This window comes from Megalobrama amblycephala, linkage group LG1 (assembly GCF_018812025.1).
Source record: "Megalobrama amblycephala isolate DHTTF-2021 linkage group LG1, ASM1881202v1, whole genome shotgun sequence".
NCBI classification, from domain to species: Eukaryota; Metazoa; Chordata; class Actinopteri; order Cypriniformes; family Xenocyprididae; genus Megalobrama; species Megalobrama amblycephala.
This window is the reverse complement of record NC_063044.1, coordinates 55,833,566-55,850,923: the sequence shown is the minus strand read 5'-3', so window position 1 is coordinate 55,850,923 and position 17,358 is coordinate 55,833,566. Positions and strand designations below refer to the sequence as shown.

General features: G+C 34.6%; 1 protein-coding gene across 1 annotated transcript in view; it reads left to right on the top strand.

The window, feature by feature from the left end:
* The first annotated feature begins 225 nt into the window (after positions 1–225).
* nubp1 (nucleotide binding protein 1 (MinD homolog, E. coli)) overlaps positions 226–17,358 on the top strand; it is a 32,803-nt gene continuing 15,670 nt past the window's right edge. The window contains exons 1-6 of the mRNA XM_048202775.1: positions 226–366; positions 801–905; positions 1,981–2,114; positions 10,514–10,582; positions 12,085–12,117; positions 12,213–12,303. Of these exons, the coding sequence (XP_048058732.1) occupies positions 336–366; positions 801–905; positions 1,981–2,114; positions 10,514–10,582; positions 12,085–12,117; positions 12,213–12,303 (463 nt within the window). The 5' untranslated portion in view covers positions 226–335. The remainder of the gene's footprint in view (positions 367–800; positions 906–1,980; positions 2,115–10,513; positions 10,583–12,084; positions 12,118–12,212; positions 12,304–17,358) is intronic.

Here is a 17,358-nt window from a genome sequence, read left to right as displayed (position 1 = left end):
CTCGCTACAAAAGCTGTAACAAAACATTTCTTTTTTCTTTTAAATTGTAACATTTATCATGTTTGTTATATAATTTTTAAATAGATTGTAAATCTGTTTACTATAAAGTTAACTTGACTGACTGTTTATGTATATTTCCACTTTAAGTAGTCCCTGATGTGAAAATATGATGTTATAAATATTTTCACATTTTACTTTTCACTGCCACACAAACCAAAGCTACACTGTGCGTCAAAATACCCCAATGTGACCGTGCGGAACTTTCCACACACTGCATTATCCGGGGAAGTTCATGGTCGTTGCACCAGAGTCAGGAACTGCGCAGGATTTGAAAGATGGCGGATGTTCCTAGTGATGCGCCAGAGCGTAAGTCTAATAAACGTGTATGTAATTGACTTTAAGGACATTGAATCCGCACTTTTTTATACTGCCATCTGTTTACAGTTTAAAGTACGCTTTCGCCAACTATACACATATCCAACAAGTTTCGCTGTGCCGCTTTGATGTTTATCTTAAACTGACATCTGTCATTTTAGACAGTCTGGCAAAACAACTGCCAGTGTCAGCTGCCTACACCTTTACCTTACTCTTTACTTTGACATCCATAAATATAGTTACAGTTTCAACATGCTCTCAGACTAAGTGTGAACTTATGAACTTTTTTCGTTTGTCTTTGTGTTTATTAATCATTTCAATAAAAGAAAAAAAGAAAGAAAGAAAAGGGAGGCATCTGTACATGATCCACACTATACATGTCTATATCATTTTTGTTTGTTTAAGTGTGTTGTCATTCTATCTAGACTGTCCAGGCACAAGCAGTGAGCAGGCTGGTAAATCTTCAGCATGTCAGGGATGCCCAAACCAGAATATATGTGCTTCTGGTGCCACCAAAGCCCCTGATCCAGGTATACATTGATTATATATTATATATATATATATATATATATATATATATATATATATATACACACACACACACAGAGCTGGGTAGATTACTTATGAATTGTAATCAGTTACTGATTACAAATTACATGGCAAAATTTGTAATCAGTATTAGATTACACTTTTTTTAGTAACGTAATTTGACTGCTTTTGGTTTACATTCAGATTACTTTTCTGCTAACCCTTATTTGATGTCACATATATTGTAGTATAATCTTGTACTATTTTGACAGATACAAAGAAAAAAATTTATTATTTTCACCAACAAGGGCCTCAACAGATTCTTTGCAACAGATTTGCCTTACAGGTATTCAAGGAACAAGTGCAATGTACGGACAGTTAACACTTTAAAATACTACTGATTTGCTGATAGTAACACTGAATAAAACAAAATCACATTTTATGATTTTAAAACATATTTACTTAAAATTAAGTACATTTAGAAAACAGCAACATTACAAAAACAAATATTGAAAAACATGAAATTCATAGCAATATCACTGCTACATCAAATATTTCATCTATATTTCATATATATTATTATTATTACTTCATATATATATTTCATATATATTCATCTATATTTGCCCCTCATCGCCGGAAAAACTCGAAGAATTACAAATGTATAAAAGCAGCAGGTTTATTCTGAAAAAAATATAAATGTTAAAAAAATGAAAAATTAGGAGAATCAGTGAATTGTGAACAACTTACTGCCACTGTGTAAATAATATGTAATCATGTAATCCATAAAAAAGTAACTGTAGTCTGATGACGAGTATTTTAAAAAGTAGTTTACTCTCATTACAAGTACTTGATTTTTAGAATCTGATTACATAATCCAGATTACATGTAATCTGTTACTACCCAGCTCTGTGTATATATATATATATATATATATATATATATATATATATATATATATATATTTAAGATTTATCCTTTTAGATTTGTTCTTTTTTTTAAATATATACATATATATAATTGCTTGTTGGTTACATATAAATCTGAAGTATATGATACTGTTTTCTGTCATTGCAGCCATAGAGGAAATCAGACAAAAAATGACCTCTGTGAAACACAAAATTCTAGTTTTGTCTGGCAAAGGGGGTGTTGGGAAGAGCACATTCAGCGCACATTTGTCTCATGCATTAGCTAGTGATGACTCCAAAGAGGTAAGACCAAAGATTTCTATACTTCCAATATGAGTATTTTATGATGTCACGTCTTCTGACCATTATACATTTATTTTTTTCAGAACTGAGCAGGGCTGAATTGCTATACAGTTTTATACATTTAGCACAAGTTAACTGGTTCAGTGACTATATAAATAAATAAATAATATAATATTTATAAATAATATTATTTATAATAATAGTATACAAATAAATAATATTATTTTAAAAATAAAAATATTTTAAAATAAAACTGATTTGTAGTATTTTAAGAAACAAGTTCTCTCATGTCTGCTTGGCTTCTTTAGTTTTAGATATGCTGTCTTGACATTTACAAGATTTCATGTAATTTGTTTGTGAAATTTTTGCTTTTCTTATTATTTTGGGTCACATACATCTTTAAGTGTATTCTTTTTTTATGATTAACAGTGTTAAAGGGTTAGTTCACCCAAAAATGACCAAAGCTTAGGCTACTCCTACATCCTGCATCATACACCAGAACTCGATTCTCTCGTAAATGCACCGACGGATGTTAACGGAAGTGATTATAGTCTATAAAGTTATAAACATGGATATTTTTTGAAGCTTTCCTTCAGAAGACCTTTTTAACCCCCAGGAGTTGTATAGAATTATTTTATGATGGATGGATGCACTTTTTTGGGCTTCAAAATCTCAGTTACTATTGAGAATATTTTTTAATAAAACTCTGATTGCGTTTAACTGAAAGAAGAAAGTCATATACACCTAGGATGGCTTGAGGGTGAGTAAATTCATTTTTGGGTGAACTATCCCTTTAGGCCACAAATACTAATATGATTCACTGACTTGTGAATTTGGGATAATATTGTCTCCTAGCAGATGAGTTTGTTGACCCTTTTTTTCCATGTGGTGTTGGTTGATTCATCAATAAATTCTCCTTATACCTCCTTATACCTATACGGGATGAAAACAATTCCACACAATGCCTGAGAAATATATAATATATATATATATATATATATATATATATATATATATATATATATATATATATATATATTTTTTTTTTTTTTTTTTTTTTTTTTTGACAAAAAAGGTCCATTTCTTGTTTGTTTGTTTTTTTGTTTTTTTCACTTTTTCAGAACTAATTAATGTGAACTTTACACATTTTTTTAAAGGTGCTATATGTTTTTTTAACTTTACTGAAGCATAAAAATACCATGTTTGCAGATATATAGGAAACATGCGAAGTTCACATTCTTGTTGCTGCGAAAAACAATGCTACAGCCATCTATTCTACTTTGAAATGTGCGTTCTGTTTCAGAATGTCTCTTTTTGTTTTGGTCTGTGTGATCTCGCCCACTGCCAAATTTACCCAGTAGTATTTTGACACCCCGGGTTGCCAGTTGGTGCAGATTCTACCTTACCTAAAAAGCTTCTGCATCCATCTAAAAAGATATATGACCAGAGGCATATTAAAATGCAGATAAATCAACTCATCAACATGCAATGTAATTGCTCGTTCCTGTTGCATGTCCTCAATCTGGCAACTCGTGTGACCATATATATTTTGAATTTGGACTGCAGTACACATTTCAACCACAAGCTGTCAATATCACATACTGCATCTTTACAGTACTAACTTCTCAGTTGAAATAAAATCCATTGAATCTGTAGAAGTAAATTATGTACAAAAAAATTAATCGGCTTCTTTCATCTGCTCTGATGAACCACACATACGACTGTTGGATGTCATGGGATACATCTATGCAGCCTTCTACTTAGGCAACTAGATTTTAGTAGAAATTATGGTACATGATCGTCGATATCCTGATGTTTTCCGTCCTCCGCTGCCTGTAAAGTCAACATTGTTTAGATTTCAGACACAGCCTTTGTTTTGTCCAATATTTGTCTCATATCCTTCCCTTTTTGATTAAAAAGATATTTTTAAAATATAAAATGTCACGACTAATTTAGATAGGCTGCAAGCCTAACTCATACCTGTTTATTTTTTACAAAGAGTTTCCTTTTGATTAATTTTCATTCTAGCTAGTTATTCAATGTATTATTTACAGATTGCCTTACAGCACTATGAACATTAAATTACATTTCCAAACTTGCTCAGAAACATTTCTGAAATCATATCAGACATTTTAAGTGCAGTGCCTTTAGCAAAACATTATTGTATTTATCAGAATAAGAAAACCAACCAACCGCTGAGGGATAATGTTACACTTATGCTTTCGAACTTGGATGAATCACTATGAGAGTGCAGTGAACAGGAAAAGCTTCTGTTTGAATCTTAGCAGCCGAGCCAAGCACTTCACAATAATGTTTCTCTGTCTGAGACTGCTGGCTATTTTTAGTGCATTGTAGGGCTCTGCGGCAGAAAGAGCTGTGTTTACCGGGTTCATTGAGAAGAGCACGGCTTTGCCTGGGACTCTTTCTGAGCCAGTGCACTAGGGAGAGCTGTATTGATCTCGTCTCAACAAACTGCGGCCACAATTGTGCTGTCAGTGTGCAGACTGAGTTTGCTGTTTACCCTTTGGCAGCTCACTGACTGAAATAATCTTCAATCCCTCAAACAATTTAAATCGCACAGCTTGGGGACTTCCACAATGTGAAGCGATCCAATGTGGCCGATATCTAAAAAGCCGAGAGGAATCTAGTCCCACGCTCTCTGCTTCTAGTATTCAGAAGTGCCTTTAAAAGGTCTCACTGTGAAATTATGGGTCATGTTTTTTTTTTTTGTTTTTTGTTTTATATCCCACTCTCTTTCCATTGTTAGATGGCAGTTTGTGCAACTGCATTTTTCTCTATATTGATTTTTTTTCTCTGTTATTATTTCTCAAGCACATAGTATATGTAGTAATGGAACGCTGTAGCCTGCAGAAAAAAATCAAGGTGATTTTTTTTTTTTTTTTTTTGCTAATCTGAGGTGAGTGTTGGACTAGGGTCACCCTGGCTGATGCTGTTGACAGTTGAAACCCTATGTGTGTGTCAGTGTGATCTCCAAACAGCATGTCCACTCAGGCCTGTGTGCCGATAACTCACACTTATCTGCTGTGTCAAAAGTCCCCCTTCAGACTCTAGAAGGGCTGTGAGCTTGAGTGGGAACATCCTGTTGTGTGCCTTGCGTTGTGTTCACACTTCCTGAGAGCTGAAAGAATCAGGAAAGCGTTGAGAGGCCCTCCTAGTGCAAACTTCAGCAGATAAGAGACACTTTAACGCACACGCTTGATCAGTCATAAGGAGTTTATTTCACATGGAGAAAACCGGATGTGGAACAGAAATAAAAAAACTCGCATTTGGCGTTAATTTTATGATTAATTCTTTTAACTTCTGCTTGTTAGTTTTGAAATTACCTTTTCTGTTCTTATTTTCATTTTATTCATGTTTTTAATCATTTTAAATATATATATATATATATATAGATATATATAGATAAGCCTTAAAGGGTTAATTCACCCAAAAATGAAAATTCTGGCATTTATTTCTTACCCTCATGCCGTTCCACACCCGTAAGACTTTCATTAATCTTCAGAACACAAATTAAGATATTTTAGTTGAAATCCGATGGCTCCATGAGGCCTGCATAGGGAGCAATGACATTTCCTCTCTCAAGATCCATTAATGTACTAAAAACATATTTAAATCGGTTCATGTGAGTACAGTGGTTAGATATTAATATTATAAAGTGACAAGAATATTTTTGGAGCGCCTAAAAACAAAATAACGAATTATTTAGTGATGGACGATTTCAAAACACTGCTTCATGAAGAATCGGATCATTATGAATCAGTGTGTCGAATCAGCGGTTCAGATCGCGTGTCAAACTGCCAACGGCTGAAATCACGTGACTTTGGCGCTCAGAACAGCAGATTCGACACACTGATTCATTTGTGCTCCGATGATTCCTGAAGCAGTGTTTTGAAATCAGCCATCACTAAATAAGTCGTTATTTAGTTTTTTTTGCCGTTTCAAAAATATTCTTGTCGCTTTATAATATTAATATTGAGCCACTGTATTCACATGAACCGATTTAAATATGTTTTTAGTACCTTTATGGATCTTAAGAGTGGAAATGTCATTGCTCCCTATGGAGAACTCACGGAGCTATCGAATTTCAACTAAAATATCTTCATTTGTGTTCTGAAGATGAAGTGAGTAATAAATGACATTATTTTCATTTTTGGGTGAACTAACCCTTTAAATTTATTTGATCAAAAAACAGTAATATTGTGAAATATTATTACAATTTAAAATAACTGTTTTTTTTTTTATTTGAAATATATTTTAAAATATAATTTATTCTTGTGATCAAAGCTGAGTTTTCAGCATCATTAAAAACTCCAGTCTTTAGTGTCACATGATCCTTCAGAAATCATTCTAATATGCTGATTTGCTGCTCAAGAAACATTTCATATTATTACTACCCATATTATTAAGTTGTGTACAATTTTTTCCAGAGGGAAAGTACATTTTCAGATTTTGATTAAAGATTACGAAGAAGTTATTTTAAGTTGTAATATTTCACAATATTACTGTTTATACAGTATATTTAATCACAAAAATGCCATCTTGGTGAGCATAAGAGACTTATTTCAAAAACATTAAAATACCAACTCCAAACTTAATATATGTACTACATAGATAGATGGATAGATAGATAGATAGATAGATAGATAGATAGATAGATAGATAGATAGATAGATAGATAGATATTTTACTCTTTTATTTGGTAATGAAAGTGGGCGTGGCATTGAAATTTTGCTTTTCAGCCTTAAGCAGAGGGAAGGGAATCAGTGATCAAGTGACGCATCCTGACTTTCTGTGGTATAGGGTTTGTATATACATCTCTGTATTTTCATGAAACTATGTTCTTTGTCCCATGTTCTAAGATGTTGTTCAATGGCAGTGCTCCTAGTAAAAGAAGCTGTGTCCTTTATATTTATGTTGGCTTTGTTTATGCCCACTGTTTTTTGAGTACTTCATATGTACTTCAGCATATCCAGCCACCCACTCTGTTCTTTTGGTTTGCTAGTAAACGTTAGGTCAGGTCATACAGTTAAACATTGTAGACTGATATCATGAATTAAAATAATGCATAGTGCTCTTGTAATAGTGTAGATTATCATAGTAAACATATTGTATACGCTAAGACTCATTTCCTGCTAATAAGTAACTGTGTATTGAATTTACTCAATTTACATTTTAATAGGTTGAGCGCTTCAGGCTTTGACTGAAGGTGCATGCGAGTTGGAAAAGAAGAGGTGTGGCATTCACTCACAGTAACTGGAGCAGTGCAATGACGGATGAGATCATCGTTAGAGCATAATGAAAAGCATTATGTAGCTGTTAATGAGGAAGATTGTGTGTTAATGGTGATAACTGGATAAACCTGCTGTACAGTAGTATCTTAATGAAAAATCCTACATTTAGTTTTGCATATACTTTATGCTGAAACTCAGTGAAATTTTGGTGCAACGTATTTTAATGTTAAATCATGTTTAGATGAATCAATGTCAGAATATGTTTGTACCAGAAAGCAGAGGCTGTACAGATATGCTTTGTTTGAACAATTGTGAGGTTTTTTATTTCCATATGGAGTCTGTCTCATAGTTTTGATTACAAGGGAATACTCCGCCCAACTGGAACTGGGAAGAGACTTGTGTTTGACCCAAGAATGTCTTGTTCTTGTGCCATTTTAAGTTCTTTAGGCTGTTGCAAACACCCTTTTTTGGTTCTCGATTCTCTGAGGAGAATCCACACATTTCGTTTTTTCCAAATCTCTGGCTGTTTTCATATTTCTTAGACATTTCTATTAAATATCTTTCCGTTTGTCTGTAGAGATACAGTGACATATTTTCATAACTTGCTTCTAGACATGTGAAAAAGTAAGATATAAGAATTTCCCTTTGGATGAACTCTGTCTTCCTCCTCATTTTTACAGAAGATAAATACCCTTTATGAGAGAGCTGCGCCTATGCAAAACTTTTTCTCCTTTTTTTTTCACTATCCCAAGCTGCTGTCTAAGGAAATGCTGGTGGTTTAGTAGCTGTCTGCAGAATCCTGATGAATATAGCAGCCACTTGTTTTGATGGTTGAGAATAATTGACTGCAGCTGGACAGTTTAAAAGTCCCATTTCTTTAACAGTATTGTTAACACATTTGATCAGTCACTGCATGATCAGTTATATGGTGTGACCGTTCGCTGAGAGGTCTTTGAACATGGCTCAGGAATCTCCCCTTTTGGGCTTTGAACCAACAACCTTCGGGTTACTAGTTCAGGTCTTTTACCGCTCAGCCACACCAGCATATGTCTCTTTACTTCTCTAGAAGCACATAGGCTACAGTAGCCAAACCTACATCTGGTCCCAAACAAGTTTTTTTTTTATTTTTGGATGTTCCATATTCCCTAAAGAGTTCCGTGGGATTCTAAGCATTTTTGAAAGTTTAAGACGTGCCCTCCCTTCCTCGCTCAACATATATTTGATGAGCCCTGAGGGTTTTCAGACATTGATTTAAGAAGGCCAACTAAGACATGTACGTTTTTGTTTCTAGCCCAAGAAAAAGGGAAGTACTGGAAAAGAAGAGCGGTTGCCAGAAGAAAAGTATTCAGACTCTGGGAGGAAGTGGTGTGACTTCCCCTGTAGCTCTGCAGGAGAATCCCTGACTTTTGCCACTATGGTCTTGGCCTCTCTACAACCCTGCTCACTGGGCGGCCATTTCCTTAGAGAGAGTAAAATGGAGAATGAGGGAACCTGCTCGGTTCCTGTGGGACTGTTAAGTGGGGTTCTGAGCTCCTTCTTTGCTGCTTTCACTCCCTAGTTTGCTTTCAGTAAATTTCCTTCAGGAAACAGAAGAACAGGGAGAAATAAACATCTTCTGAGTGTGACCATAACAAGAGCGTGCTGCTTAATTCAGCCGTCGACAAATAACATTTAACGCAAGCCATGGGCAAGAAGGTCATGCGTTTATTAGACTCTGTATTTGATTTTTAAACTAAATACACGTAACATTTTAAACAAATGCTTTGAGAACTTGTCATGTCTTTGTTGTAGGAAAAACAAGGGCTCCCTTCCATGGATCCATAAAGTCAAATCATCAGCACATCTGGAATTTTTCTTAGTTCCTGTCATGTCCACGAATTAGTCACACACACAAACACTAAATCATGGCTAGAGATTTGCTCTGGTTTGATTATCTAAACATATGCTATAGTATAATCCATCGGGCATGCAGCAGCCCTCGGGGGTCTATTGTAAGAGATGAAGAAGAGTTTTAATGATCTCCTTTACAAAAGCCAGGAATATCATCCCTCTAAAACATTCCCAGTCTTTTTTTTTTCCCAGTGCCGAATGACATCTGCAGCTGTTTCTGTGAGGCCCTGTTGAGGTGTTTTTAGTGATAGATAGATAGATAGACAGACAGATGGACGGATAATGGTTAATTAGAAAGTGATCTAATCTGTTGAAAATAGACTCTAGTTTTGTCAGTATTTGTTGAAGTGTTCTGGATGTTATCACTCACCCTGATGCACATTAGCAATTCAGTTCAAAATTTTTTTAAAGCACATTTAAATACAACAGATGTTGTTCCAAAGTGCTCAAAATGAAGACACTATTAAATGTTAGTGAATAATAGTACGTTTTAAGAGCCGATTTAAAACGAGACGAAGGGCCAGACTTAACATGCAACGGGAGACTGTTTCTCAAACTTGGGCACTGGCTCTTATCTCACAGCTCTCCTCCACATCTGGCCTAGAGTTCAAATATAATCATCAGGTCTGGTATACACTCAACCCACACCAAATCAAGGCTGTACAGTCAGACATGAGAGACCACAGTCCTGATGATTTCATTCAGACCATGAAGGCCATGGAAAGGTCATGTTTCCTGGTCACAGCAGGGTAATGTGGCATTCACAGATGAGTTTAAATAGCTTAAACATGTATTGGAGGTTGTTGCGGTCTGTGTGAATAGAGCTGGAACTGAAGTGATGGTCTTATGTAATGACTTATGTATGAGTCAGTGCTAGTGAGACTGAAGCTGTGTGAGAGTTGCTGACTCACTAAACTGTGCTACACTGGCATCTTGTGTTAACATCGTTGTACTGCAGTGGTGCAGTTTTCATTTGCTGTCGAAAAAAGATCTGTTCAAATCCCAACCTCTTGGCTTTGTTTTGTTGTTTTATTAAAGCAAAAAATATGAGCAGGGTACTAAATTGGACAAATCAAATGTACACATTTTGCCACATTTTTTATACAATAATTGTTCCGCTTAATCAAACGTCTGGTTAAAAGGCACACTAAAAATTAGACATTAAATGTTTACCTAATTCATATCTATATTAAACCAACCTTATGCCAGTTGTCATGCTTATTAATTAATTAATTTATTTATTTATTCATGTTCCAGGTAGCACTCCTAGATGTGGACATCTGTGGACCATCTATACCAAGAATAATGGGCTTAGAGGGGGAGCAGGTTTGTTACTGCAGAGACAGACTTCATTATGCATCACACTTGTGTCAGAATGCTGAGATGTCTGAGTGGTTTATAATTTTATTCTTTCTTTGTTTAACCCATACGTTTCTGTTAAGGGTGAAGATCCTCCTTTATGCCCCTCATGTCTGAATCCATTATCACTGATAGATTGAACTCTGTTAGAATTCTTGGTCCAACTTTATATTAGGTGGCCTTAACTACTTACATTTAAATTAATTATTTGATACAATACACTTATTGTGTACATACGTTTTGCACAATATTTTTACTTATATTTTTAAAAAACCTGCATGTAATTACATCTGTAATTCATTTCTGTAATTACATTTATAATTACACTGTTGACCAATCCCTTACACCCTAACCCACTGTTAACCTCCTGCATCCCTCTGTCCTTGTACAAGGACATTGTATTTTAGTGAATTTCTCTGACACCATACACGTCACGGTTTTATGTAAACTATGTAACATATGTAGACTATGTAAACATTCACACATAGTTTGATTCTCAGTAGGAAGATCAAAGACTGACAAAACCCCCTAACTATATTGAATCTAATCAGTAAATAAATGCCATTGTGTTCACCTTGAATGCCCAATACAGTGTAGTTCCCCTTAGTTTTTCATGTGATGTTATATCCGGATGTAAGATCAGTAGACCTTAAACAGATGCTAACTTTGTAATCCCACATAGGGAAGAAATTACATTTCAATATTCCTATGAAATATTACATATTATTATGAAAATGTTGCCAACTATTACTGCCATTATTACACTTTTTTTTTTCATTACATGTTGTTTAATTAGATACCGTGTATAGATACATTGCATTGAATGGGAAAACCTGTGTATGGCCATTTTACCCACATATTGCATAAAGTAAAATGGTATATCAGTTCATTCCATTATATCTTTCATAACATGGTTGAGAAACATCTTTAAACAAAGTTTGGTTCAAAAAAAAAAAATCTCAACATAAAATTGATTGGTGAATGAAAAAAAAAATCCCATTGTTTTTGCCTATACATGTCATTTCGTGTCATTTTAATTTTTTAAACAACTGAGTCCTGTTGTCCACTTATGAGGACATGGCATAACATAAGAATAAAGTATCATTTTTCAAATAAAATTTTTTTTTTCTATTTGTTTCTTATGGTTTTTCTATTTTTTCCCGGGTCTTAGGAGGTCAAACCTAACTATACCACCAAACCTGTCCCTAACCTTTCCCGTATCCCACCTAAAAAGTGTTTTGCAGTACAGTATGAACACAATAAGTACATTGTACTTATCTTTGAGCCAACTAATATAAAGGCGGACGGAATTCTCTATTTTTCAGTTGACTCTTATGAAAAGATTTTTAATGAAGTAAATTAAAAAACCTATTTTTAAATTGTAATCTCTTTCTCGCCATGAATATAGCTGGGGTAGCTGGCATGGCGTTAAAGTATAAACAAACAAACTGTCTTTGTTTTATTTGCAGGTTCACCAGAGTGGCTCAGGCTGGTCCCCAGTGGTGAGATTTAAAAAAATATATATATTCTTTTGATTTTAATTCTGATGCCCCTTCATTGGTTCATTATTACATGCTGATATATTCTCTATGTCTAGTATGTTGAGGACAACTTGGCGGTCATGTCCATTGGCTTTCTGCTCAGTAGTCCAGATGATGCTGTTATTTGGAGAGGCCCCAAAAAGAATGGTGTGTACTTCACTTTATCATTTTTATATATTTTATTTAGAGGTTTAAATTTTCTTCCTCATAGTAAAGCAGTCTTAATTTAGCTGTGAGTTGCATTTAAAGCAAAAGTGTGACAGTATGTGTGCTAACTGACCTCAAAGCAGTTATTTGTAAATCTGTTCACTTGCACGGTACCCCTGATAGTGCAGCATAGTTATTATGACGGTCCTGCACAAGCCCACACAACCATGTGACCTTTTTGAATTCTACCCAGAATGCTCTACTTCAAAATGCTAGGGAATTCAAACACATCTGTCAGACCACTCGTGAAAAAAAGTGTCATAATGCAGGTATTAAAAAGTCTGAATACATGAATCACACCTTGGTGTTGGGGGAGTATGAAAATGCCCACCCTAAATGTTTGCCTACTTTCCAGAGCAAGTCTAATCAGGTCCTCTGTGTAAAAGATGACGGGTACATGTGGTGTTTTTACTGTGGGTAGCAGTCACATGATTGCTGGTTTAATGGTTAAGTATATCTTAGTTGCCGCATGTTTGGTTTCATGTAGCTGTTTTTAAATAAAATGTTTCCACTTGGTTAATCTGCAGGTTTCATTTCAGTAGTTTTTCATCTCAATCTCTGCCAATCAGTGTGCAATAACTGCTGCTTCTTAGTGTACATGTAAATGTAATTAAATAAATGGCATTTTTAACTAGTGGTAGCTGATACAAGCAGGGCTCCCGCTGGTCATGGAATTTCTGGAATATCATGGAATTTTAAAAGGTCTATTCCAGACATTGCTGCACCCGTGGTACGGCAGCAAAGTTCCTTGATTATTACGCCGGAATGAGAGTATAGTTCCTAGCCATATCGGCCTAGAAAATCGCAACTTTTTAATTTCTGTCGGTCTTAGTACACGATGTAACTACAGAAAAGTTTTTTACAGAAAAGAGGGATGCAGGAGGTTAAGAGTGGGTTAAGGTGTAAGTGATTGGTCAACAGTGTAATTATAAATGTAATTACAGAAATTAAAGTTTATTAAAGTTTTAAATAGGAAAAATATCAAAACTCTCTGGTCGTTTTTTGAGCGAGATGCTAATGGTCTCATTAGATTCAATGAACTATGCTAAGCTATGCTGAAAGTGGTACCGCCAGACCCGGAGATCGGCTGAATGGATTCGAAAATGGTAAAACTGTTTAACTCTAGAGGAGTTGGAAAATGAGCCTGTTTTCAAAAAACAAAAATAAATAAAGGAGTGTTCCTTTAAATTGTAGTTTCCATTCATCAAAATGTAATTTTTCGATATATTTTTTTTTATTATTATTGCGTTGTCACGCATTTTGCATATTGTTATAGTTAGGCTATTTTTCAGTTGCAATTTGTTCCCTTCCCACTCATCAACTGGCAATCACTTAAGTCAAATGCAGTCACCTGTACCTGTTAACTAAGGCAAACATGCCAGGAAAATGCAAATTTCAAGAGCTTTGGCTACAAAATGACCACTTCAAAGACTGTCCTAACCAGCCATGACACGACAAAGGATTCTATTTTTGAAATGGTTTCTATATTTCTGGTATTTTGCAGCTAATAGTTCAGGTCATAGAGAGGGAACAGGGACATAAATGCACAATGAAAAGTATTTATTGCTTACAGTTTGAATGTTCGTTTCCTTTAATTTAAATGATCCATTGTTGCTCTCATAGTGGCTATTAAAGTCATGTAAACTTATATTCAAGCTCAAACAAGTGTATTTCATGACAAAGATTGTCAGTCACTGAGTATGTATTTTGAATAATGTTTTATGGTTTCATTTTGTTTGATTTTCGTGTTTAGCTGCGAACAGAGCCCGCCCACACTCAGTTATGATTGGCTGTGATTTATGATTGATTTTGTCATCTTGTAGCTTTGTCACATGTCTGGTTAGGCTGGTAAGCTTTAAAAAAAAAAGCCGCCTTTTCACTGCACACGACATTAGGATATGACTGTCGCATTTGGACCCGTAGTGGCAGTCGCACAGAATTTTCAATTTGGTCGTGCGTTGCCGTTACCGTTGTTTATTCACCATGGTAGAATGAATAAATATGAATTAAATAATATATACACGTTGGATAAATTATCAACATTACTTCTGAAGGAAAAATATGAGTTTTCCAGGACTTAATAATTATTAAATAATTATTTCAGATTATTGCATTTATAATCATAACCATTTTACAGAAATAACCTAGTGTCAAACAGTCTAAGATGCAAAAATCTGCCAAAACTAAATGTGAAGAAATTAAAAGACTTGATAAGAAACAGAAAATCCTGTAGAGCGTTTAACCCCTGAAAGCATAAAAACTATCAATTAATTTCTGTAGAAATAGTACAGAAAAATATCAAAGTGCATTTAACGGGTAAAAATTTTTAACTTAGTTTTGTACTGAAAATGTCTGTGAACAAGGAAATAAAGCTTGCAAATGGATGGTTTTAAAATACTGTCTATGGCTGATTTATGTCAGCTCTTTTTAGTCGGTGAAAGTCAGGGAAAAGTCAGGGAATTTAACATTTAGCTTAGAGTGGGAACCTTGTACAAGGGCAGTGTTAGCTTCCTGCCACAGTAAAACTCTGAAGCAGAAGTACTGCTTTCAGAATTAAATTTAAAAAACTGTTCAGTTCCGACAGATATGACTATTAGCGGAACTTGGCCAAATCAAAATGGAAATCAAATGCATTGTATAAAATTCATCATTTTTTCTGCACTAGACTTAGAAGTAATATAGGTTATATTGGTAACGATGGTCCACTTTAGACATTCTTCTAACTATAATTAACTTTACAACTACATGTCAGCTACCAGTCATTAGAGTATTATGACACTGTCTGCTTAATATCTGCTAACACTTTATTTTGATGGTCCTCCTACAAACATTCTACTGACTATAAGTAAATTTGCATCTAAATGTCAACTTATACAAGCAACCGAACCTTAACACCTAACCCTAAAGGCCAGTTCACACCACATAAATGGCAACAAACAAGTGAAAAAAATACTTTCATGTTCACACTGCCCCAACAGACACAGACAAACACTGATTAAACATGTTCAGTCGGGTGAAAAACAAACCCTAACCAACACCAACAGTCCACTAAAAGTCTACTATAATCTAATAACACTCTAATGAGAGTTTATTGACATGTTGTTTCAAAGTTACTAATAGTTAATAGAGAGTCTAAAATAGACTATCGAAATAAAGTGTAACTGTTAAATGTGTTTTATACCCTTTACTACAAAGGAACAGAAAAACTGCCATCATGTTCCATGATGACATGCTCAGAAAAGCTCTGTTCTCTAAAGAGAGCAATGTGGCTCTGTTTTTCTGAAGCCCAAAGTTAAGTTTAGACTGGATGATTTTCACTTCCTCATGCTGTGTATTGTAACCACTGTCTGATATCTTAATGTCTCATCTGTGATGAGGACTGCTCTGTTTTACTTTGTTTCATGGGTGTGTTGAATGTGGCTTCTCTATTCTGTCTTCTGTTGATACAGTAATGAAAGATGTTGAGCAGCCCCTTTGATGTACATATGATAGCTGAATGACTCTTGATTGGCGTCGAATCTCATGCACAAAGAAATTTGCACATAGCCGTTTTTGAGCATGTTTATCAGATGTCGAGCCATCTGTTGTTTTTTTGCATTTTAGGAAGTAACGTATATTTCTGGCAAACTTGTTTTGTTTTTTGATCGTTTCATGTAAAACCTGCGACTGAATGCAAATGGACAGAACGTTAAAGGGATAGTTCGTCCAAAAATGAAAAATAAATAAAAGTATGACGGTGACATTTACCTGTTAGAAAACCAATATATTTTCTTTCTTTTCCTTTTTTATGACATCTTTAACTATGTTTGATCATTTATCACAGGTGGGTGGTTTGGCAGGACAGTGACTATTATGCAACCAGAATGATTTTGTGTGGTACATTTTGTATGTTATCATACCAGACATGGAATGTTGTCATTTTTACTCTGTATTATCTGTGTTTACTTTTGTGTTAAGCTCTCTGTTATCTCTGTACTTTCTGTTTACTTTAGAGTTGTGAGAAAGTCTTACTGTAAATAACTCTGGCCTTGTTTTAGAAAACCAGGATTATACTCCAAATCTCCGGACTGCACCTAAAATGCTCGCAAATGTGTCAAAAAATATAATTCTGTGACAAAAATGAAAAATCTAGTCAATCGATATGTGATTTCTCCAGATATAATTTTGAAAGGGTTAATGTGCCTCTGTTTCCTGCATGCGACATCAAACACAACACAAGCTGTGATGTCTGACTTGCAAACAAAATTACTTTTTTTAACTGACTCTTTTCACTGACTCTGACTCATTTAGTCAGTGAGTCTGCCTTTCTTCTTTTACGGTTATGTCTGATTTTAAATGGACATGGGAAACAGAAAGTTTTTTAAAAACATTAAAATATTTGACAAATAATATTAGTTATTGTTTAAGGTTCAGTTATATGGTTAAAGGTGCAATATGTAATATTTTTGCTGTAAAATATCCAAAAACCACTTGGCCAGTTTATATATTTTGTTCACTTGAGTACTTACAATATCCCAAATGTTTCAACTATTTTTAAATCATGAGAAAATTGCAATTTTAACCAAGGCTTCGGGACGTGTGAGGAGTCACCTGTCAATTGCGTCATACCCACGTTACCCTCAGTTTCTGGTTTTATTTTGTGGAAACCATGGAAACACTAAAGACGCTTTAATATATTACACGTTTTAATAGACAAGGGAACAGAAAACTAATTGTTGTTATATAGTTCAACATGTTTAGTCTTATTGTTTAAATCTAATTTTCTTGATTTTTTGCGAGTACCATGCTTTACCATGCCTCAGAGAAAAACGCTATTTTGTCAAGTAGCTAACATAGCATAATCAGATGCAGCTTTATTTTTAGTAACTGTAATACAGACTTTTCTCCATCATACAATACGTTTTAAAATTAATTTCATGCCATTTATCAACACAAGCCATGCAGCATTTAATGATATTCTAAAATCGATCTATTTTACTGCAGTGTGTAACAGTG